General features: G+C 37.0%; 1 protein-coding gene across 4 annotated transcripts in view; it reads left to right on the top strand.

Moving 5' to 3' along the window:
• The window catches only part of mink1 (misshapen-like kinase 1), a 47,655-nt gene that overhangs the window by 2,324 nt on the left and 20,012 nt on the right, over positions 1-25,319 (top strand). For 3 of the 4 annotated variants that reach the window (XM_048188117.1, XM_048188115.1, XM_048188114.1), the window contains exons 2-13: positions 5,000-5,065; positions 7,072-7,254; positions 7,470-7,580; positions 8,722-8,812; positions 9,221-9,351; positions 15,187-15,241; positions 16,080-16,158; positions 17,720-17,895; positions 18,538-18,607; positions 20,804-21,014; positions 24,401-24,511; positions 25,212-25,298. In XM_048188117.1, the coding sequence (XP_048044074.1) occupies positions 5,000-5,065; positions 7,072-7,254; positions 7,470-7,580; positions 8,722-8,812; positions 9,221-9,351; positions 15,187-15,241; positions 16,080-16,158; positions 17,720-17,895; positions 18,538-18,607; positions 20,804-21,014; positions 24,401-24,511; positions 25,212-25,298 (1,371 nt within the window). Of the gene's footprint in view, positions 1-4,999; positions 5,066-7,071; positions 7,255-7,469; positions 7,581-8,721; positions 8,813-9,220; positions 9,352-15,186; positions 15,242-16,079; positions 16,159-17,719; positions 17,896-18,537; positions 18,608-20,803; positions 21,015-24,400; positions 24,512-25,211; positions 25,299-25,319 lie in introns of those variants that run through there. The other variant, XM_048188118.1, reaches the window with a different exon arrangement.

Raw genomic sequence — 25,319 nt, 5'->3', positions numbered from 1 at the left:
GTCCTTGTGTATTTAATGTGCAAGCAGAAGGCTAATCTAGTCATCTAGCTTAGTGGTATGTTAGCAGGTGGCTAATCCAGTGTCTTAGGGCTAATTATGCTCACTAATTAGGTGAATTCCTGCATATAGATAAGGTAACTTATTTGTCATTTACAAAGAAACGTTTCATTTTACTGTTTCATTTTTATGTGCTTTTGTCATTTGTATTAGTTTTTTTTATTACCATTTAGGCTTAAATTACTTATATTACCATTTCACTTTTAGCTTTTATTTCTAATTAATTAGTAATTCAACTTAAACTTATTTCACTTGTAAATTGACAAAAATGTTTTTAATAGTATGTTGAGGTATGTGTCCTTCCTAAATAATTGCTTTGAGCCTTGTGGACTGGACATAACCACGATAGGGCTCCATCGTTTTGACACTTAAGCAGTCACGTGTGTTAGCGGGGTTGTGAATATGCCATAAACGTTAGAGCTCTGGCCATAACTCTCTATCTCTCTTGTGTGTTGGTACAGTGAGTTCCTGGGCACAGCTCTCTAGGGTGTGATATGTCTGATATTGCCCTGAGAGAGGGAGAAAGAGCACGATGATTCACTTAAGCTCATTGTTTGATAGCTGTCCTATATAACACCCACGTACCATGTCTCTCACGTACTCTCATAGATGTATGTTTAGAGGAGCAAAACACATTTGGACAATCTCAAGAGTTCTGCTTTAAATGTGTCCCTCTAGCTAGAATCGCACACGGCCGAGGTAGTTTGTAGTTGCGTTGTATTGTTTTTGAACTTGAGAGCAACCTGCTATCCAGTTCACCTGTGGTCATCTCAGTTTCAGTTCTTGTACGGATCACTTTTAAATAACATTGAATTGCCAGAGCATCAAACTTGGCACAAAAGCAGGTGACGTTATTTGCTTGTAAATCATATATTTAAATTGGTCTATTACATAATCATAATAGCATCCATTTGACAGTTAGGTTGCTTATGTAAATGAGACAAATGCTTATGACATCATAAAGGCAACCAAAATATCAAATAGTAATGATGTAAGATATTGGTTGAACACAAACTAATGCATATGCATGATGACTTAAATCTGCTATACCTTACAAAATGTAACAGAAGCTTGTCATTGGCTGATCAAAATAAACCAACTGTCGAATAAACAAATTTATTAATGTTTATTGGTATCTGAATTCATGTGGTTGCAGGTTAATGATGTAACTTGATCTAGTAATACTTAAATATTGATAACCGTAGGCTGGCTCTGATGTGCATTACTTTAGTGTCTAATGGCTTCATCTCCCTGTCAGATAGCTGCATGCTGTTCTGAATATTTCCCAGCTGTTTTTGTTTTCCAAACTTAAGTTGGTTTATTGAAGTATTTTATGTAACAGATACTAAGTAGTCTAGCTGTGTTAAATTCTACCCATATTAAAGTGCCCCAATTATGCTTTTTCGAATATTACTTTTCATGCAATGCGTAGCTGTTTGTGAATGTAAAAGTCTTGCAAAGTTTTAAAGATCAAAGTGCACTGCACAAAAAATAAAGACGTCTCCTAAATGAAAGAATTGATTCTGAACTGCTGAAACAAGTCGTCAGCTTCCTGTTACGTACCTATGTAACAAATTTGCATAATTCCAATTTCATTGGCTGCCCGCAAACAACGTCTCCATTTTGCTTGTATCGCTTGGGCTTTTTACACTGCACTTAACCCCCGGCTATTGTCATTCTAAACACCACTTTTAACCCCAGGTAAAGGAACGTTTCACACTTGTAATTTAGAAGCGGGGTTAGCATCCCTTTTTACCTGGGGTTATGAAATCTGCTCTGTTAGCACTGCTTTTGTGGTGTTAACCCCGCATTACAGTGCCAAACTTCTACAGTGTGAAACGATGCTGTGTTAGAATGTTACAGCTAAACGCTTAGCAACAGACAACCAATCACGTGCCTCATATTTGCCTGCTTTGGACAGTCACGGAAACACTGCGCATTGTATATAAACAGTAAATTCAGCATTTTAGAGGAAAAATTGACAATTGCTGACAGAAAATGCAACAATTTGAGTGAAAAAGAGACCATTTTATTCTTACCTTTATTGTCCGAAATGTCCATTCAGTCTAAACTTGATATTACAGTTGGCAATACAACATGCGCAATGTTAGAGCTTTTATGTAAACAGGTCGTGACGTCACGTGCTGTGTTTATCCAGTCAATGACACTGACACTACAAATAAGGACGTTAACCCAGGGTTTAGGAATGTACAATGTGAAACGTCAGCTTATGAATACCCAGGATTAATTGTTAACCCCAAGTAAATTATGAGCAATGTGAAACGTGAAGCAAGATCACCCAGGGTTTAGAATAGGGTTAAATATTGTGAAAAGCCCTACTGTGTATCAAGTGCTGAGAAAGACTCTGGAGCTGAAAATCCAATATGTTAAAAGGCGTTTAGTTTCTGTTACACGCCGTAAGCAGTAGACCAGTCATAACAGACTGGGCCATCTGACCAGTCACAATCAGAGCGGAGTATGCTCGCAGAAAGGAGAGGTTTAGAAAAACTGCAAATTACAGTTTGTTCAAAGATTCAATTACAGTTTGTTTTCAAAGAAGTTTCGTAGTCTCATTTGCTCGTCTTTTATGTTAGCATGACAATTAAGATTAAGATTTTTTTTTTTTTTTCACTAAAAATCCCATCTGAAACATACAGTAAAATCAGCAAATGAAAACATTTGCTGATTTTACTGTATGTTTCAGATGGGATTTTTAGTGAACATTATTGGCATGTATTTCTATTGACACATTGCAGTTTATGTGCTGTCCTGTCATTCATCCCACATGCATGGACACACATTTAAAAGATTTATCTTTTATTTTTCATTTTTGTTTCACAGTCTTTGAAAAGCCACAAGCAACCTTTTCAGTAAATGTCCTTCCCCCCTGCAGTCTCCAGGGAAAGCCTTATTATCTGTTTATCATCTTATTCATTGGCTCATTTATTCATTTCCCTGCTTATGTGTCCTCTCTTTCTCTCTCTCTCTCTCTGAGACAGATGCTCTCTAGAGTATAGACTAATTTCCTTTGATCTTTGTAAACTCAGTTTGAATATTATAAGGGCACAAATATATATGTTTGATATGACATGCCATTTTATGTTATAAACGGTCTTGTTTTTAATCCTGTTTGTGTTTGTTCTCATTTCCATTCACCCTCTTACTGATGTTTCACATAAGAGCGTGTTGCTCACTTACAGCTCACCACTCCAGATCTCTTTAAGAGAGAGAGGAAAAGATAAAAAGGGAGATGAAGAGAGTGAGAGAGAAAAAGATTGCAGTTATTGGAGGCAGATGAGAGTGAGATGATCGTGGTGCGTATATGTGTGTGAGAGCTAGGAAGAACGTTAGCCTTGTCCACCCACAGAGCTGTACCGAGGCCATATTGAATCACACTGTGTGTGTGTATGTGCTGCGCTGGCTGTTTTTAACCCTCTACTCATTCTAGTTTTTGGCTGCGCTCCCCAGCTGAAGCCACACATTAGAGGTACATAAAGCTGCTTGAGAGTTGCATAATGGGTCTTAATACACGACAATGCCACATAAACTCTCTTTTTAAACCTTGGGGTTTGTAAAAACATGACGCTTTGTCTTGTTCTCAATGACTGAGCAGGTGATGGTTCTGTCATTGCCATCCTGAGCCAGCAGGGAGCCGCTTGTCTAAGAGAGAAAAATAATAATCCAAAAATAAGCTTTATTTAGGACATGAAATATTTTGTTTTCTGATCATCGCAGACTTAGTTCAGATGATGTAGTTTGTAGAGCTGCACGATTATGAGAAAAATCATAATTGTCAGTTATTCCCTTGAAATTGTAATTGCCATTATTAATTACCATTATCACATTTTACATTGAATGATGTTTTAAATAGCTTTATACCACTGTTTGAAGCAATGGCATGCCATATTTTTATATAAAAATAAACAAGCTGAAAACACTCTTCCTGAAAAACTTGTATTGCTTTTCTATAGCTTAATGCCTCAAATGTCAACTACATTGGTTTGATTTCTTCTTTAATTAAAAAAAGTAAAAATATACATGGTATTATAATGCTAAAACTATTATAGTTCTATAAGTTTTAGAATTAATATATTACTATTTTTAATAGTAATATACTAATTATAAAACTAAAATTAAAACAATGGGAAAAAACCCTTAACCTGTAAAAAGAAAAAAAAAAGCAGGCAGAATAATGTAAGTGGACTTTTTTTTTGTCCTTTGAACGATTATGTAATTGTGGCATTTGTAATTGTAATCACGATTAGAAATTCGATTAATTGTGCAGCCCTAGTAGTTTGGATATTTTCCACTGAGAGTGACAGAATAAGAGAGTACAGAGAGTGAAGTTCTGACTGATATGGCCAAAACATTCCCGGGGCAAGTACACAAATGCAGACACTTCTAGCTTAGCTAGCTCTATTTTATGTGTCGCTGCATACTGAAATGTCTGACCACAATTTATTAATTCTCAGCATTGCCGCAAGGGGATACTACAACTATATTAGCATAAAATATCTTTATTCTTTTCTTTTTTTCAGCTAGGAGACTGGATAGCAAAGCTTAAAGTCAGCACAAAATGAAAATTCACCTTATCTGTTTTCTAAATGCATGGTATTGATATTATTTTTAACATTTTAATGGCACAGACTTAATTAACTCTAGGTTCCTCTACCTTCCCCTGAAGGTTTGCATGGTCAACACCAGCGCACATCATAAAATGTTCAATCAGACTGCTTGTTTACAGTATGTTGGTCAAGTTCTGGCATCTGCGTTCACATTCTTGAGTAAAGTATGTTTCTGGCCTAAGCCTCTATGGTATTCTGGGGTTTTATTGTCATTGGACGGAAGTAAATCCAAATGAATTTCCCTCTACAGTCTTTATTTTAGGGGGTTTGCATGATTGTATGATTTCATGATCTTAAAAATTGTTTCTCTCTGTCAGGACCCAGCAGGAATCTTTGAGCTGGTGGAAGTCGTGGGCAATGGCACCTACGGACAAGTGTACAAGGTGAGATATGGATGGAAAGGGCGGGAGAAAGAGAGATGATGATATTTCTTAGGAGTAAATGCTAACTTATTGTTACTCAGCAAGAATAGATTACCCTTTGGATGTGTGTTTGAGAGCGAGAGTGATGATGGATTTACTGGGAGATGGATTAGAGATGCTGGTACATGAGTAACAGTGGACAGAAGTGGTTTAAAGCATGTGTACGTGAGGGCATGTGTGAGAATGTCATTGCACTCTCAGCGTGGTGCAATAACACACAGAGTACCTCAGATCACTGCAGCTGTGCTCAGACCTGTCAATACTCGCCGGTGAGATGAAGACGCCTGGACAAGGGGAGGAAGCTGACAGAGCAGAATGAATGGAGAACAGAATGAATGCAGATAAATTTCGATGTTTAAAGCTAAAATGTGTAATTTCTGTACTACTATTGCCACCAAATGAAATTGTAATAATAATGATAGTTTTAAAACAGATTTCATATAAAACTCCCCTCATCTCCTATTGGTCAGTCAAACATATATTCCTGCCCAAAACTCACTCCATTGGTTAAACCAGTGATGCTGTTTTGGGTTAGTCAGGTATGTTAACACTTTTTGGATAAATTGGTCTATTAATGGCTTACTTATAGTCTGCATATTAAGCTGGGATAGGAGAGAGTATTTTAACATAGAAAAAAATACACACTTCATTCTTAAGGATCCACATGACATGATAGTGTGTAATAAGTCATTATACTTGCAGACTCAAATTGTGATTTTAACCCTAAAGGCCTCTGTAATTATTGCAATGTATGGCATAAGCCGCCTTTACAGAGTGTGTAGGGTGTAATTTGTACTTCAGGCTGTATTGTTCGGAAAATGTTTCGTTTGTAGACTGTAGTGAGGATATAGTTTATGTCATGGTGTATAATGAGTGTGTACTGTAGGTTATAAAGGGATGTGGTGTGTATGATGAGTGTTTGGCTTATGGGTAGGCAATGAGGTAGTTTATTCAGCCTAGTTTTAGTGTTGTGTTGAATATGTAGTTTGTAGACCAGTGTATACAATGTTTCTTACTGTGGTATTCCTCAAAGTACTATGGTTTTACCATAGTTATTTTGAAAGGTAATTATATGCAAATGAGACCAAGGTCATGAAGAGCAGACTTACAGTCTGTAATATGTATATATAAATTATTATACTGTTATGTTATATATTAATGTACTATTAGGGCTGGGCGATATATCGCAATATCGCGTTCATTATCGCAGATGAATCGCCTTCGATAATGAACGCGATATTTGCGTAGCTTGTCAGTGAACTACGGCTCTGTCTATTAAATGCTGCTCCGTTTGAAAGCAGGTGATGGCGATTTAGCGGTAATCAGGGAACCGGCTTTACTGACGAAATGCGCGTGACAATCGCATGCGATATATCGCCCAGCCCTGTCCCTTTATTTGGATTTGATCATTTGTTCAGCCCGCCAAATAACTTCTTTTTGTCTGATGAAATTTTGTGTAAATACATACACTGCCATTCAAAAGTTTGTGGTATGTACCACTGACTTAAAAATTTTAATATATTTTAAACTCATTTATTCAAAGCTGAACTTTCAGCAGCCATTACTCCGGTATTCAGTGTCACATGGTCCTTCAGAAATCAATGTGCTGATTTTGGTGCTTCACCAACATTTTTTTTTTTTTTAAATTCAGGATTTTTTGATGAATAGGAAGTTCAATGAATAGCATTTATTTGAAATAGATATCTTTTGTAACATAAATATCTTTGGTGTCACTTTTGATCAATTTAATGCGTCCTTGCTGAATAAAAGTATTAATAAAAAAAAAAAAACCTTATTGACCCCACACTTGTGAATGACAGTTTATTTTTGTATACTTTTATGCATCACCGTCTCATTTTTGCTCATGTTAAATTAAATATGGTATCTACTCTGATTATGGTGTATTAACAAAGTTAGTAAATTAGTCATTTCTGTGCTACTTGCTATTGAAATGCTTTCTGTCTCAGGGTCGTCATGTAAAGACGGGTCAGCTGGCAGCCATAAAGGTCATGGATGTGACTGAGGAAGAGGAGGAGGAGATTAAAGCTGAGATTAACATGCTGAAGAAGTACAGTCACCATAGAAACATTGCCACCTACTACGGGGCCTTCGTCAAGAAGAGTCCGCCCGGACACGATGACCAGCTCTGGGTCTGTGCTTCCTCACTCGCATGACCTGCGACTTCTGACCTTATAACTGATCTCATGATTGCTAAATGTCCTGGATCATGACACTGTGATCAAATACATCTATAGTCTGCCATTAACTTAATATTGATATTTAGAGGTCATGGACCTTGTTTTGAAAAAATGGCCTGTATCTGCTTGCAGTTTCATATATGTACATTTTATGTGTTTTTGTTTAGTTGGTGATGGAGTTTTGTGGTGCCGGCTCAGTGACAGACTTGGTGAAGAACACAAAGGGCAACTCTCTGAAAGAAGACTGGATCGCTTATATCTGCAGAGAGATACTGAGAGTGAGACTCTTAAAGTCACCTTAAAATCAAAATTGACAATTCTTTTCGTAGTGTTTATTATGAATGATTTATCTGTGCCTATCTTTTTTTTTTTTTTCTTAAATTCATGTGCCTTCATAGTTTTTAATCAAAAACACTAAAGGCCCGTTCACACCAAAGACGATAACTATAAAGATAACGATAAAGATGTAGTTCTAAAAATCGTTCTAAATGCAAAAGAATATCACTGTCCACACCACAGCTATAACGATAACAGTATAGAGGAACGATATCATTGGGCTCAATTTTTTTCCAGCTGTTGAACAATAAAATATTGACAGCCAATCAGAATCCATTCTAATTTAAGGGCTTGCGCATTTAAAATGTCATTGCAGACATTGCAGAGATGTTAATCGCAGAGGTCCAGAAAAACTCACTACTGTATGACAAGTCAAAACCCCTTTTTCAAGGATACTTGAAAGAAAATGGATATATGGAAAGCAATCGGTCATACCCTCGGAATAAATGGTGAAAAGTATTAATGATGAGATCATTATGCCAGGCTAGCAAACATAAAATAAAAAATAAAATAAAACATAAAATTACCTCAGGTATCCAGCGCTAGTTTTGACGCTTCCTGTTAAGTTGCAGTGAAAAAGACTAGGCGTTGTTTTTATTTCACTATATTGACTACGTCAGCTAAGTTCACTGTTAGATTAGATCGATTACACTAGCTATTCACTCAAAACATAGCATGCTGAGGACATCTGCTGGTTAAAGCCGTGTAAGTGCAACAAGAACAGTGAAAAAAGGTTGTACACACTTTGAAACCTCAGCGCGTGAGCTTAGAATAAACAGACCGTTATCGTTTGTTGGTGTGGACGCAAATATACAGTAGTTATCGTTATAATTATCTTTATAGTTATCGTTCTTGGTGTGAACAACGTGTGTGGGACAATAACCCATCCCTTCCAGGCACCTGTATATATGTCACAACATAGAATAAAAGATCGCAATTTTCATTTCATGCGGTCTTTAACAATACACATTACATGCCTGATACACAATTTCTATCTGCAGCCTTACTTGAGTCGATCTTTTAGTTGGATGTAATTGTATCTAATGTTGCACAGCCAGTAAACACTGTCTCTCTGTTCCTCAGGGTCTGTCTCACCTCCATACTCATAAAGTCATCCACAGAGACATCAAGGGACAGAATGTACTGCTTACAGAGAATGCAGAGGTTAAACTCGGTAAGTGTGATATTTGCTTGACACAAAACAGAAAAAAAACAGACTCAACTCATTATCTCTGTCTGTTTCTGTGATATTTGATTTGTGTAGCCCGGTTTTGTATGTTTGAGTGCGTGTGTTGTCTAGCCTATATCTTGTCTGATTAGAGAACATCATCTTTTAACAACTAGAGCAAAGCACCAAAGCTCATTAATATAGGCCTGACACCATGACAAAAATATCTTCACACACCACAACCTGAGGGAGAGTGTGGTGGAAGTGGAAGAGTGTGTCGGCTTGTATGAGAAGCAAGGAATTAGCGCAGCTGAATATAAACATTTTGGCTGTGCAACAGGTTTCGTGAGGGCAAAATGTGTCCTGTAATATTACAGACTTTGATTGGTTCCTCTTTTCTCACTCTCTCTGTAGTGGATTTTGGGGTGAGCGCACAGTTGGATCGTACAGTCGGCAGAAGAAACACTTTCATTGGCACTCCGTACTGGATGGCCCCAGAAGTCATTGCCTGTGATGAGAATCCTGACTCCACATATGATTACAGGGTAAAATGAGCTTCTGACTGTTGATGTAAACCACCGTTCAAAAGTTTGGGGTTGGAAAGATTTTTTTTTTTTTGTCTTTTATGCTCATCAAGGCTGGATTTATTTGATCAAAAATACAGTAAAAACAGTAATATTGCGAAATATTACAATTTAAAATAATTTTCTATTTTAATATATTAAAAGATAGCAAAGCTGAATTCAGCATCATTAATCCATTCTTCAGTGTCACATGAGCATTCAGAAATCATTCTAATATGATGATTTGATTCTCAAGAAATTTCTTATAAATGTTGAAAACAGTTGTGCAGCTTAAAGGTGCCCTCGAATGAAAAATTGAATTTATCTCAGCATAGTTAAATAACAAGAGTTCAGTACATGGAAATGACATACAATGAGTTTCAAACTCCATTGTTTCCTCCTCCTTATATAAATCTCAAATCTCATTTGTTTAAAAGACCTCCGAAAAACAGGCGAATCTCAACATAACACAGACTGTTACGTAACAGTAGGGGTGTATGCCCCCAATATTTGCATATGCCAGCCCATGTTCCCAACATTATGAAAGCCATTAGACAAGGGCAGGCATTAACATCTGGAGCAGCACAGCCGAATCAACAGACTAGGTAAGCAAGCAAGGACAATAGCGAAAAATGGCAGATGGAGCAATAATAACTGACATGATCCATGATATCATGATATTTTTAGTGATATTTGTAAACTGTCTTTCTAAATGTTTCGTTAGCATGTTGCTAATGTACTGTTAAATGTGGTTAAAGTTACCATCGTTTCTTACTGTATTCACGGAGACAAGAGCTGTCGCTATTTTCATTATTAAACACTTGCAGTCTGTATAATTCATAAACACAACTTCATTCTTTATAAATCTCTCCAACAGTGTAGCATTAGCCGTTAGCCATGGAGCATAGCCTCAAATTCATTCAGAATCAAATATAAACAATATAACAGTATACAATACTCACATAATCCGACGCATGCATGACGAACACTTTGTAAAGATCCATTTGAGGGTTATATTAGCTGTGTAAACTTTGTTTAGGCACTGTTTAAGGCAAGCGCGAGCTCCGTGGGCGTGGAGCAGGAGAATTAAAGGGGCAGCAGCATAAATCAGCTCATATGTAATGATGCCCCAAAATAGGCAGTTAAAAAAATTAATTAAAAAAAATCTATGGGGTATTTTGAGCTGAAACTTCACAGACACATTCAGGGGACACCTTAGACTTATATTACATCTTGTAAAAAAAACGTTCGAGGGCACCTTTAATATTTTTGTGGAAACTGTGATACATTTTTTCGGGATTCTTTAATTTTACAGAACGATTAAAAGAACAGCAGATTTTAAATATAAATCTTTTATAACATTATAAATGTGTTTACTTTTGTTAAACTAATTAAAAGTGAATTTCTGTCACTTTTAATTAGTTTAATGCATCCTTGCTGAATAAACTTTTTAATTTCTTTAAAAATCTCACTGACCTCAAACCTTTGAATGGTAGTTTATGTGGGTCACATTCACTGTGTCTGAAATCACATACTGTCTGAGTAGGTACTACATGTGAATTTGAACTTACTTTGTGACTGTTAAAATATATGTTCTGTATGGTATGAATATGGGTTGTATGACTAAAATTCAAACATACTACATTTGATATGTTGTTATTATTATGCGTAAGTATTCTGTTTCGGACACAAAGATTGTCTTTGTTTTAAAAGGTCACTTCCTCTACTAGGGCTGGGTAAAAAATATCGATTTCTCGATTTTAATCGATTCTCATTTTTATGAACCAATATCAATTCTTAAATCCCAAGAATCGATTAGTCTAGTCTGTTTTCAGTTGATGAATGAGCAGAATATGTAGCGCCTCCCATCCAATAAATCGCAATAATCTTTGCTTTGTTACTTTTGATATAAAGCAAAGTCTCAGATTTCAAATGACGTCCATCTTATTATGAGATTCAAAAAATAAATACCGTTTTGGCGCTGTTTAATGTGGCGTGACAGACAGATCGCTTTAGCGCCTCAGTTATTTGCATGTGAACATCCTCTCCTCCGCTTTAATACCAGAAAAGTGAACTCTAGAAAGCAACATTCTGATAAATATAGCTATGTACATATGTTACATATTCATTATAATTTTTAATGTTCTTCAATATTTAATGCATGTTTGAATAAATTGGTTATGACAGCCGCGATTTAAATGTTTATATTTCAAAAAAACGAATTGGAGTAGAAATATGATTATGTAATTCTAAACTTTATTTATAATAAAAACATCGTTGAGTGTAATTTAAGTGTTTGTATTTAAATATGTTAATTTAACCTTCAATATAATTATAGTAGGTCCAAGAGTTTGGAGAAGAGGGGAGGGGCAGTTTCAATGTAGCAAGTAGACTGAGTAGGAGCTGAGTAAAGCTGTTCATTTCTTTAAATGTCTTTTTGTTTTTCCTACACTCTTTCATCCAATGTCCAGGTTTACCACAGTAATGACAACTGCCTTCTCTCTTAGGACATTTACGTTTCTGTCGATTCTCTGTGTTGACCTTAAAGGATGCTGCTGCAATTTTTACTCTTGTCTTGACATCAGAGTCTCTTTCCCAAACAGCTAACCTATTAAAGTTGTTTTGCAGAGTTCCATTGGACCATGTGAGGTCTAAGAAAGGCAATGCATTTCTGTATTCTGATGAGAGCCCATCAAACCACATGCGGACCAGTGGTCCATTATCCTGTAACACCTTATCTGGAGTGTCAGCTATTCCACTGTATGCTGCAGCTAACTGACAAAATCTTTCAGTGTACTCACTTACAGTTTCATCCTTCTGTACACAACTAGTGATCTTTGACCAGTCTACCTTTGGTCCAACAAGGTTCTGTAACACTCTCAGAACTCCTTCTCTCAATTCACCTTTGCTGGAATGCTGAAACTCAGAATTATTTACAGCACTTTCAAAATCATTGAATTCTGACTCTTTAAGGATTTGTGACATTAGCTGTGTGACTTCAGCTAGGGACATATCATAGAGCTTCATTTTTCTGGACAACTCTGTCCTAAACTCAGAAAAGTTTCTATGCACTGATGGCAAATTCTCAGCAATTCTTTCTATGTCTTCAGGACCTATAGCGGTACTGACTGCTTGTAACTGCAGTATGGGGGTTACAGATGGAACTGTGTCAACCCCTTTTGCCCTACTCTGAGCCTTTTGTCTCACTCCACACACTTCAACTGCATTTACATCTTTATCCATGAATCCAGTATTGCTATTGCCCTCTAGTATACAGAAACTCTGTAAGTCAGGATAGCTTTCATCTGACTGTTGGTCTTTTGAGTCACATTTGGTTGAGGCTTTGTTAAGGCCCAACTTCTGAGTGAGACGAGACACTCTAGTGTGCAACTGTTTGTTCTGCTCTTCTAACTTAGCAATACGTTGAATTTGGTCTTGTGCAATGGATAGAGTAAATTCTCTGTGGCAGCAGATAATGCCCATCATATTTTTCTTCCGAATACAAGCACCAAGTACCTTTTTGCATTCTTCAATGGACCAAACTTTTTCTGGATGAATCCCAAATTTCTTTGTCAAATCCAATCTGACTGACTCAGTCACTATTGAGTCCATGTGTTTTCCTAACAATGATTTGAACTCACTATCTGTCCATAAAGGGGTAGCTAGTCCACCTTTCTCAGTTGTTGGAATTAGTCTAGCGTTCTTTCTCAACATTTTGTAATGTCTTTCTGGCACAACAATACACTTCAACACTTCCCTGACAGAGCAGAGGTTAACCTAGTAAATACACATCGTAATGTATTCAACCTTCTCTGACGAGCAGAGTTGAAACAACTTGCTACCACACTTCAACAGTTATAACCTTCCCTGAATTAACAGAGGATGAACCTTCTTCTCTAGCAAAGTAGAGGATGGCTATTCTGTTAACACACCAACTTCCCTGATAAAACAGAGGACAACACAAATTATTAGCACTTTACACTAATTCTTCCCTGCCTGAACAGAGGATACCTAATTATTTGCATGTGATGCTAAACTTCCCTGCCTAAACAGAGGATAAACTTAATCTCTAAAAGAACATTTTTAGAGGATAACTTAGTTAACCAAACCCTACAGCTGTCTGTTAACTCTTCTCTGACGGTGCAGAGGATAACAACTTTGTACTGGTCTTAATGGTTCTTTTGGATAGAGTATCACTCACCAACCCTTGGGTGTACAGGAAAATTCAGCCTGGATCTTCTTTTGGATCAGATCTTTGTTGTGCTTGAAGTTCCAATCTGGATTGAGGTGAGAAGCTCTATCCGGGTCACGGCACCAAAACTGTTGGAAATCTCAGAAGCATAGACCAGGAGACTTTGGGATCTCTTGAAGCAGAAGTTACTCTTTATTGAGAAACACGCTGTGCGTCGCTGTGGTCATCCAAAATCTAACTAAGGCAGTGACTTGGTAGTTCATATACATTCAAGGGGGAGGGATACATAGAGCAGAGGTGTGGACAATCTAAACAAATCATGCAAATGCAGTACAGGAGCCCATCAGCCCATTCCCTACATTTCCCAGCCAATCAGCATAAATGTGTCATTCAAATGCATAGGTGCTAATCCAATCAGTCTGGCAGTATCACCTATACCTTTACATTATCATAGAGACAAAAGCACTGCTGTATCTTGAGCTTGTCCTGCCAAATGGTCAGGATGTAGGATCCGCAGATCTTAAACAGATTCTTAAATTTGTAATTCCACACCATCAAATGCACACTTCAAAATCTCAGTGGAAATATTATGTTATCCGGGTACTTTCCACCAACTGTTTTTCGAATACTATAGTATCAAACATACTATGTTGGCGTGCAGTTTTTCACATACTATATAGTAGGGAAGTATTAAATTTTGGATGCAATGATTGTTTTTGTTTTAAAAGGTACACTAGGCATTTTTCCATTTTTAATCTTAAGAAAAAAATAGTACTCGTAACTACTATTTTACAACAAAAAAAAAAGCTGGATAAGGGTCTTCTCTCATGGTGGCTGCCATGTTGAGGTCACATAAAGCCTAATACCAATACTGACGCCTCTATCACATGGAGAGGGTTTCGTGAATTCTGACAATAAAATGGGAATGTTCAGTTATATCAATTTAACATTATAAAGCAATTATCAACATTTAAATGTCATTAATGACATAATTTTCATTTTTGGGTGAACTAACCCTTTAAGAAATATTAATCACCATAAAAACCTGTCAACCAATAATATGTGACATTTAGCTTGTTCAATATTTAGTAAAGTAATATTGTATACTACACCTTTCTCTCTGTTTGGTTTGAATGGCTATCACAGGGGTGGCTAACCCTGGTCCTGGAGAGCCTCAGTCCTGCAAAGTTTAGCTCCAACCCTGATGATAACTCACCTACCTATAGCTTTCTAGCAACACTTCAGACCTTGATTAGCTTGTTCAGGTGTGTTTTATTAGGGTTGAACTCTGCAGGACTGTGGGTTAGCCACCCCTGGGCTATAGCATTTTCTGCAACTGCTTGCAGGAGAAATGGTTCCTCTAAACTACTATTTATTGGCAACGTTCTTTGTTTTTCACTTTTAAGCTCATGATATGTGAGGATACAACATAATATTGGAACAATAATATTGGAAGTATGAATTTTTCAATATCAATCAGCCCATCCCTATTATTGCACCTCTTGTATTGATTGTGTGTGTGTGTGTGTGTGTGTGTGTGTGTGTGTGTGTGTGTGTGTGTGTGTGTGTGTGTGTGTGTGTGTGACTTTGCTTGAATAAAATAACCTTTTTTTTTTACTTTACAGAGTGATATCTGGTCTCTGGGAATCACCGCTATAGAGATGGCTGAAGGAGCACCTCGTAAGTGCACTGTGTGTTTACAGATACATCCTCATATTACAGTGTGGATCCAGACCTTAATATGAACAAAATAACTATCAGTTCCTCTGCCAGCAGCATGACACTCACATTACAATCGCAATTACAGGTCCTTTTTTTAAGTGGATAATCAAAAAATGATTGAGTATGTGAGTTTGCACAGTTACTGCTTTCACTTTACTGCTCACATACTCTGGTCTGAAATGCAAATGGAGTGATATATGCAGTAACGTTCTGTTTCTAATAAGCACATGCTTCAGTTGTGTCGACTTCTGCTTTAAATGCTCAAGCCATTTAGAGTCGGATGCATTCTGATGGGCTGTTAAAGTTTAATCGTTCATCAGCTGGGGAAAAAAAAATCTGAAAGTGATTCCAAGGATATCGTTCCTCTATGTTGTTATCGTTATATTTATTGTGTGGACTTCCCTATACTTATAGAATTAAAATGATTATTAAAACTTCATTATATTTATCGTCGTTGGTGTAAACGGGCCTTAATATGACGTGCGTTTTTCATTTTTTCAAAAATATTTAAAACATTTTACATTTTACAAACCAAGCAAACAATAATTCTTCCATACCTGTTATGCCAGTTGAACAGAGGTCGATCTGTATGCTATTGTCGTAACTTATGCAGCACAACACTTGGTCATATTCTTTCTCACACACTCACACGGACAGCTTGTAGCAGCGGCCCAGTCACTGTTCTGCTTTAGTTCATGAATTGTTGTCACCTCTCGAGTCAGTTAGTATGATGATTGGGCACATGGGTGAAAGAGTCTTTTATCAGCATGTTTGATTTCTGTGCTCTTTCCCTCAGCGTTGTGTGACATGCATCCTATGCGAGCTTTGTTCCTTATCCCACGGAACCCTCCTCCTAAACTGAAGTCCAAGAAATGGTGAGGACACACTGTTTCAGCTGTTATTTTAAGATCAAGCTATATTTTCCTTCTTCCTTCCCTCCCTTTTTTCCTCTCGTCTATATATACATGCACTGCATACTTATGATCGCTGCCATCCATATAGCTTCTCTTTTTGTATGTGGTTTCCTCGTTTAATATTGTTTTTCAGACAGGAGTTGCCGTTTTGCACCCACCTACATCCTCACACATATAGAGTGCTATTGCATGATGAAAAATTTGTTCTCTTTCTACCTTCAGTTCATCTATGTTTTTGTCTTTCTTTCTGTTGGTTGCAGTTGTCACATACTGTATTGGCATGCCATGCTATAGTTTTCAGATTGGAGTTATTTTGGTCCTTCTGGTCAGAGCCCTGCCCTTGAACAGCTGGTTATACAAGTAGAGATGGAGCATATGTTGGGTTTGAATTCAGAAGGCAGCCATGTTTCGTTTTACTGCATTGTGTCTTGTTAGCAATGATGTGTAAAATATTCTGCTTCCTGTTTAAAACAGCCTGTTTTGTTGGTATTTTTTCAGTGTGTGTCTGTTTGATTTAGATTCTTTTTTTTCTTTAAAACTTTATATTGAAAGTAATAACAGGGCTTAATACTTTTATTCAACAAGGATGCATTAAATTGATCAAATATGACAACAGACATTTATAATAAACAAATAAATGCTGTTCTTCTGAACTTTCTGTTCATCAAAGAATTTTGGTTTCCACAAAAATATTAAGCAGCACAACTGTTTTCAGCATTAATAATAATGAGAAATTTTACTTGAGAACCGAATCAGCGTATTAAAATGATCATGTGACACCGAAGACTGGAGTAATGGCTGCTGAAAAATTTGCCATCACAGGAATAAATTACGTTTTAAAATATATCAAAATGGAAAACCGTTATTTTAAATTGTAATAATATTTTATGTTTTGTGTTTTGATTAAATACATCATAGATGCAAACTCCTCACCTTTTTGAGATCAAAATAGGTCACCTGTGGGATTTGCATAGATCTAATGAGAAAGTGTTTTTTGGGGGGTAGGGGGGGGGAGGTCTTATAAGGGTATCCTGCATAGCATTTCATTATTTATAACATGAGATTTTAACCAAATGTTGATTTTTGGTCAAATGTTGCAACAATACGTTAATTTTTTTGCAAGAAAAATTACAGTTTTGAACATTTAAGGGATTTTTACATTTATTTTTTTATTACCCTGTAAGTAACTACAAATGAGCATGTAAAGCAAATAACTTTTAAAAAATTATGTGCGCAGCATGCACCCGCCCCGCGCAATGTTCTCACCTTTTTTCCTCCATACCTGTTTGCATCCCTGATACATGCAGCCTTGGTGAGCATAAGAAACTTCTTTCAAAACCATTTTTAAAATCTTACCGATCGTAACTGGCCTGAAACTTTTTTGCACAGACCTGAGGCCTGTGGGGCATTCCCTACTGCCCTGGACTGTACAAAAGCATTCTATAATCGGTTTTATTTTCTTTCTTGAATTGACTTTGTTGCTAATACATTAATTTCTTGCATGTTTTTCTGTCTCTTTCAGGTCTAAGAAGTTTATTGACTTCATCGAGGGTTGTCTGGTGAAGTCATATCCAAGTCGTCCATCCACAGAACAGCTCCTGAAGCATTCGTTCATCAGAGACCAGCCCACTGAGAGACAGGTCCGCATCCAGCTCAAAGATCACATTGACCGCACACGCAAGAAACGCGGCGAAAAAGGTATGTGTCGTGTGTTTTCTTTAATGTTGCCTTTACAAATGGTTTTAGACAAAATACAAGAACAGTAGAGCTTCAAAAGCCCCAAACATTTCATGACCCAAGCGCTTGATAATGAATTCAGTAGTTAAATCAGTTTTGTTATCAGAGTCAGGACAGATGCAGATGCATGAAGTATGTTTCCACCCATTTGAACACTGGAGCTCTGTGGTGGAACAGAAGATTTAATAAAGTTTGTGTGCTTGCCTTTGTGCAGTGAGGTCACCAAGACTCCCTTCCAATCAGAGCTCATCTTTGCCTTGGTCCACAAATAGGGTGCTTGTGCATAACTGTGCATAGCTTAGAGTAACTCGGTAATCAAATAGTGCAGCTGGGCTTGAATTATGTTTCTTTTTGGTTATAAAGAAAGAGGAACAGCTAAAAATGGAAGCATCCAGCCAGCAGCCTTCAGCAGTATTATTAGAGCTCATACAGTATCAGTTAAGGAAGGGTGCAGATGATTTAGAAGTGCTGCAGTATGCATAAACTGTGTTGAGCCATATTATATTAATGCCTAAAGCCTTTCTCTTTATTTTCCTGCCCTCCTCTCTCTCTCTCTCTCTCTCTCTGTTTCTTGCTTTTTCATTTTGTCTTGATTCCTCTCAGAGGAGACTGAATACGAGTACAGCGGTAGTGATGAAGAGGATGAGAACAGAGGAGATGAGAGAGAATCCAGGTAAACACAGCAGCATCTGTGTTTACACAATACTGCAGAACCTCCCCCCAGTGTTATTGACATTTTGTGTTAACTTACTAACTTGGCAGTATAAAGTCTGTGAATTTTATGATGTTCAAATACTTTCTCCTATCCCATTTTAATGTACAGAGACCAGAGATGGAAACTCTACAGTAGCTAAACTCTAAGGTCAAGCTGCACTTAGTTCAACCAAAAATTAAATTTCTGTCATTAATTACTCACTTTCGTGTCCTTCCAAACCCGTAAGACCTTCGTTCATCTTCAGGACACAAATTAAGATGTTTTTGATGAAATCGTAGAGTTTTTTTTTAATCTCCCATAATCAAACGAAAGCAACAAAATTACCACATTCAAGGTCTATAAAAGTAGTAAAGACATTGTTAAAATAGTCAACGTGACTTTACGCAGTTTACGTTAAAGACACATTGCAGAGCTTCCGCCAGAATGCCGACTCTGTAATGGCCAACGCTGTTCGTGTGAGCAGCACGATGCATGCGTGTGATACTGACGCAGGAGCCGGCCAATAGGACTCGGCGTTCTGACGTAAAACACGGAAGCTCTGCAGTGTCTTGCATTGGAGAATGCCACGGTAGAGAAAAAATTGTTGAATAAAGTCGTTATTTTTGTTTTGTTTTTGCTCACAAAAAGCATTCTCGTTGCTTCATAACATTAAGGTTAAACCACTGCAGTCATGTGGACTATTATAACGATGTCTTTACTACTTTTCTGGACCTTGAACGTGAAAAATATCTTAATTTGTGTTCCGAAGATGAACGAAGGTCTTATGGGTGTGGAACGACATGAGGGTGAGTAATTAATGACAGAAATTTCATTTTTGGGTGAACTAACCCTTTAAGTGGGAAGAAAATGGTCTTGTAACTTGACTTAAACTATAGAGTGCCTCAGGGATGACGTGTTTTTGTAGGCCAATCCGGAAGTTAGCGGCGCACGGGTTCCCTCGGTTGAAAGCCTATGCATTTTTCCCATAGACTTTTGAAAAATCACAGAAAATAAGCTCTGTGTTTAACAAAGGGTTACAACACTTACACGTTTTGTCTATCAAGATAATCTTTACAAGTTAACACAACATTTATAGATTTTGAAGCCTAAATAAAGTCGTCAGATATAAAAGGCTAACAGTAAGCTATAAACGGACTACAGCACACTATGGTCGCGGATCAACGTCGTCACCACCAAGCTTCCTCAAACTGTATTTAAAAAACAACGTTATTTAAAAACATGCTCGCTGATTATGATCTGTGCTGTGTATGAATACTTATCCACTTTTTCATGAGAAATGCTGTCCAAATGTCCCGTTTTTAATGATGACGTCTAAAGTCCCCGCCAAAGGAAGTTTCCCTTTTAGCAATTTGTTAGCAACCGGCGATTTTAAGACACAGTAAAAGTTTAAAAAATCACAACTGGGTTATAACTGGTGTGATTTATGTCATAGATCAAAACGTGAAAATATTTAGAGGCTTTGTTAACCACAGACCTTATTTCAGGCGATTTAGCAAAAACCCATTCAAAAAACCCATAGACTTTACGGCGTTGGAACCGGAAGTCCTAAAATGCTAACTCGCTTCCGGATTTTGCCTACAAAAATGCGTCATCCCTGAGGCACTCTATTAGATAATTGACCTGAGTCTTCACATAAACTAGTAGATCATTTCACTTGAGATTTGATTTGGTAATCAATTGACTTAAAGTAGTAGATAACTGACTTGAGACATGGCTTGATTGAAATTATCTTTTGATTCAAATCAAACTTTTGAGAAAAGATTTGAGACCTGTCTATACATGTCTGAATGAGTCAGTATTAAGTAAGCCATTTGTTTGTTTAAGGTGGGATCATCAAATCATGACAACTGCTATTTGGAAACAATCATTATTTTTGCAACTGTGCTTGGAGCTTTGTGGCAGAAATTACAGATTTCATCTTTAATGGATTTGTTTAGGGAGCAGTTTTATGTGCATAGATGGTTCCTCGTAATGCTCCATTAATGCTTTATCGTATTACTCAACATGGATCAATCCCTTTACTCACTTGCACATGAGTAAATGCCCTTGACGTAACTTAGAGAGAAATTAACATACAGTACAGTCCTCCTTGCAAACCTTAACTGTTTATATCATCTGACTTTCCTCTTTTTCTCTGTTTATTTCTGTCTGAAGCTCTATTTTGAATGTTCCTGGTGAGTCGACATTGCGGAGAGATTTCCTGCGGCTGCAGCAAGAGAATAAGGAGCGTTCAGAGGCCTTAAAACGACAGCAGGCGCAGCTCGCCGCTCAGCGCAGAGACCCCGAGGAGCACAAACGCCAGCTGCTGCATGACCGGCAGAAACGGATAGAGGAGCAGAAAGAACAGAGGCGTCGCTTAGAGGAGGTACACATGCTTGCATATGCGCATGAAAGTCACTGAACAACGTCTTTTTTCACACAGGAAATAATAAGGGCAGATTGCTAATCATAAAAGGTGGTCTGTATACATGTACTGACAGATACTTGAGCTATTTGAGATGTGGTGTTTTCCTCTGTGCATAACTTACATTTCACAGGTAAAATCTCCATTTGTAAATGTTAGAAGTTCTTGCAAAAATCTCCATTTTGCTGTCAGGAGTGGACAATGTAAGCGAGTCTCCGCTAAGTTTCAGACTTCAGTGAACGAGCGTAGCTGCACACAAGTGCCAAACAGCCAACTGGAATTGGAGTGCAGTACTTTTGACTAAAATGTACATTTTGCTAAAATATGTCACAATATTAGAATGTAATGTGTTTTAACCTTTTTTTGCAAATAATATATAAAATAGCCTACATGGTTACATTCACTATATTTGTTTTCATGGCCTTCAATATGAACGTTGTTTGTAGGACAACATTGGGCAGGATTTGAAATAACATTTAAAATAGAAAAAAGTAGAAAATCTAAGAATATATACCTATATTGCCATTTAGCAAAAAAAAATTGGGCCATATCACCCATCAATATGAACCACTTTTATAATAATTTTATGGCGCTTTTTTGCAACTTTTTCTGAAGGGTAACAGCTCCAATCTTTATTTACTTTCATTAAATTTTGGGTTCCACAGAAATAAGGTGATACAGGTTTGGAATAACATGAGTAAATAATGACAAGATTTTCGTTGTTTAGTGACCTAATCCTTGAAGTATTTTAGATTTTATCTCCTGTCCATAAATATTGAACTGAACATAGATCAGAACTCTACATTGAATGGGGCTAAAAGTTTATACGAGGAGAACATTTTAGAATATTCAGTGTTTGACGTAAACCGTACATCACAGCCAGAAGATTTACAGCAGTGTTTGTTGAAGTGCTGAACATTTTTCTCTTATCTGGAGCCGGTCTTTCTTCTTTAAAGTGAACACAGGGAGGTATTTGTGGAATTTTGTGAGGCACATGTAGGTGAATTTGAGAGACAAGCCTGGTAAATGAATAAGAACTCTTCATACTCTGCAAGTCAGACTTTTAATTGAATTAGTTTGAGTGGTCATTGTCACTGGATGACTGTGGAAGGACATGATTAGCATGATTGCCTGATTAGTCCTGCACTAATTGATAGAGACATGGGGTGATGAATAGGCCACAACACAAAGGAGTATGTGTATTTGTTATGTACTGAACATCATAAGCCATTATATTCATGTCTGCCTTTGTACACCAAGAAAGATTCCCAAAGTCAAGACCCTAACAGCTAAGCTAATTAAATCAAGACCATGTGGGATCAAGAGATGTTTGCTGGGGGCAATAGAAGACGGCACTTAATTAACTATATATAGTAGGGTACAAAAGTATGAGACCACATTGAAAATCTGACCAAATTTGCAATCCCATTTAAAGCAAAGGAATATTTTGAGCTGAAATATATAATATTTTCATTTAATAATACACTACCATTCAAAAGTTATTACTTTTATTCAGCAAAGATGCAATAAAGTCAACAAAAATGACTGTAAAGACATTTTCAGTGTTAGAAAAGATTTCCATTTCAAATGCTGAATAAATACATTTCGAAAAGAATTCTGGGATGACAAAATGCATCAGTTTCCATAAAAATATTATATAAATATAAATATGTTTATAAATATTATAAATATGTTTTTAACATTGATAATAATAAGAAGAAATGTTTACAAAGCACAAAATCAGCAAATTGTTCAGTAACAGATTAGTTTAGTGTCCAATACTCACTATTAACTAGTTTTTTATTAGCATGCATATTGCTAGGATATTGGCTGTTTATTAGTACATATAAAGCACATATTAATGCCTTATTCTGCATGACCATATTCTTTATCCCTTAATTCCTACCTAATACCTAAACTTGAAGGGTTAGTTTACCCAAAAATGAACATTCTGTCATCACTCACCCTAATGTCGTTCCACACCCGTAAGACCTTCGTTCATCTTCGGAACACAAATTAAGATATTTTTCGTGAAATCTGAGGGCTTCTGACCTTCCTATACACAGCAATGTCATAACCAATTTCAAGGCCCAATTATTCATAACATTACGTTTGAACCACTGTAGTCACATGGACTATTTTAACGATGTCTTTACTACCTTTCTGGGCCTTAAAATTTATTATAACATTGCTGTGTATAGGAAGGTCAGAACCCCTTAGAATTCAAGAAAAATATCTTAAATTGTGTTCAGAAGATGAACGAAGGTCTTACGGGTGTGGAACGACATAAGGGTGAGTAATTAATGACAGAAAATTAATTTTGGGGTGAACTAACCCTTTAACAATTACCTTACTAACTATTAATAAGCAGTAATTAATAGTTTATAAGCAGACAAAAGTCATCTTTAATAGTTTGTTAATAGTGAGAATTGGACCCTAAACTAAAGTGCAAACAAATATTCAAATAGAAAGCCATTATTTTAATTTGTAATAATATTTCACAATATTACTGTTTTTACTGTATTTTTGATCAAATAAATGCAGAATGGTGAGCAGAAGAGACTACTGACCACAAACTTTTAAATAGTAGTATATGATAGAATAATAATAATAATTATTATTATTATTAATATAAACATAATTATTAATTAAAGTGATAATAGTATGTTTTAATATTAATTTAAAATTAATATTTAACTCTTTGCACTATTTCTAGCTCACTAATCATAAGTAAATTTGTTATTTATCAGACGGACGTTCTTCCATTGAAGAACAAGATGTTTTTCTCATCATCTCTAATACTTGTTATATATTTATAACATGAGTAAATATATATATATATATATATATATATATATATATATATATATATATATATATATATATATATATATATATATAATTTAGACAGTTTAAAATCCCATAATTTTGTCACAAACATTGTTTTGCTATCAGTGGACATTTAAATTCAAATGATGAATTGTATTGTAAAATGACTGTTGGGAATGATAAAGTTTAGGTTTGCTGTCCAAAGTTACATGCTGTATAGGCCATGTACAGGGTGACACCAGCACCATCTAGCCACTAACTGACTGAATACAGCACCGCAGTGCACTGACTCACCTATATCACTATACTCACCCTCTCTCACCATAACTGTGCCCAATGTCTTAGTCACTTTTGCTTTCTCTCTTTTCTCTGGCTATGTTCCCTGTTCTCTCCCCCTTAATTTGCCTTCTCAAAAGCATTAGATGATTTTTAGCAACAGGAAGGCTCTCATTATTTCAGCCAAATATGTTAAAGTGACTCACTCTCTCTCTTTCTCTCTCTCTCTCTCTCACACACAGCAACAGAGGAAGGAGAGAGAGATGGTGCGGCAGCAACAGGATAAAGCTCCTCATCGGCGACTCGATGACATGAGACGAGAGGAGGACAGGAGGATGGCAGAGAGAGAGCAGGTAACCAATCACAGTCACAGAACTGCAGCCGGCCGACCAATCGCAGCCTAGCGTGGGTGTTCCACTCAGCACAGCTCTGGCCCTGGAATGTCTGTGGAGTGGTTGCCATGGCAGCAGGTTCTCAAACGCTGTGTGTGTGTGTGTGGGTGAGCCGTGTGCAGCCCTACATTCAATACAATTCGAACTGACAGAAACACAAAAGACCAATCAGCATGAATTAGTGCACAATGTGCCACAGGACACACTCTTCAAAACGACCTCACATGTACATGCCTCACATCACACTTCCTTCAGTTTTCCTCCACTAAACGACTGAAGAAACGCACACATACGCAACACATTGCTCAGAGTGACAGGAACCACTTGTAAACACTCACTGCATGCCATTTTAAGATTATAAAGGCGGCGTGACGTTACGGCTCTACCGCAGTAAGTGAATGAAGCGCTTGGAACAAATCTCTTCATTCTGTCGAGGTGTCTTCAGCCATTTTAAAAAGCCCATCAGAAACACTTTAAAATGTCTGCCTCTATCTTCAAAGGCTGCACAGACAGGTGTATCTGTCCGCTTCCTCGAATGTCTTTTTATTCCATCCTTTTGAGTCTATTCTGATCCGTCTCTTACTCCTCCACTGCTCCCCACTTCTCTCTCTCTCTCTCTCTCTCTCTCTCTCTCTCTCTCTCTTCATCCCTCTCTCTATAGGAGTTTATAAGACATAAGTTGGAGGAAGAACAGCGGCAGTTAGAGATACTGCAGCAACAATTACTGCAGGAGCAGGCATTGCTAATGGTAACACTCCTTTCTTTCTCT

The sequence above is a fragment of the Megalobrama amblycephala genome, linkage group LG4 (assembly GCF_018812025.1).
Source record: "Megalobrama amblycephala isolate DHTTF-2021 linkage group LG4, ASM1881202v1, whole genome shotgun sequence".
NCBI lineage: Eukaryota > Metazoa > Chordata > Actinopteri > Cypriniformes > Xenocyprididae > Megalobrama > Megalobrama amblycephala.
Note: the sequence above shows the minus strand (reverse complement) of the source record. Positions and strands in the feature narration are given on the sequence as shown.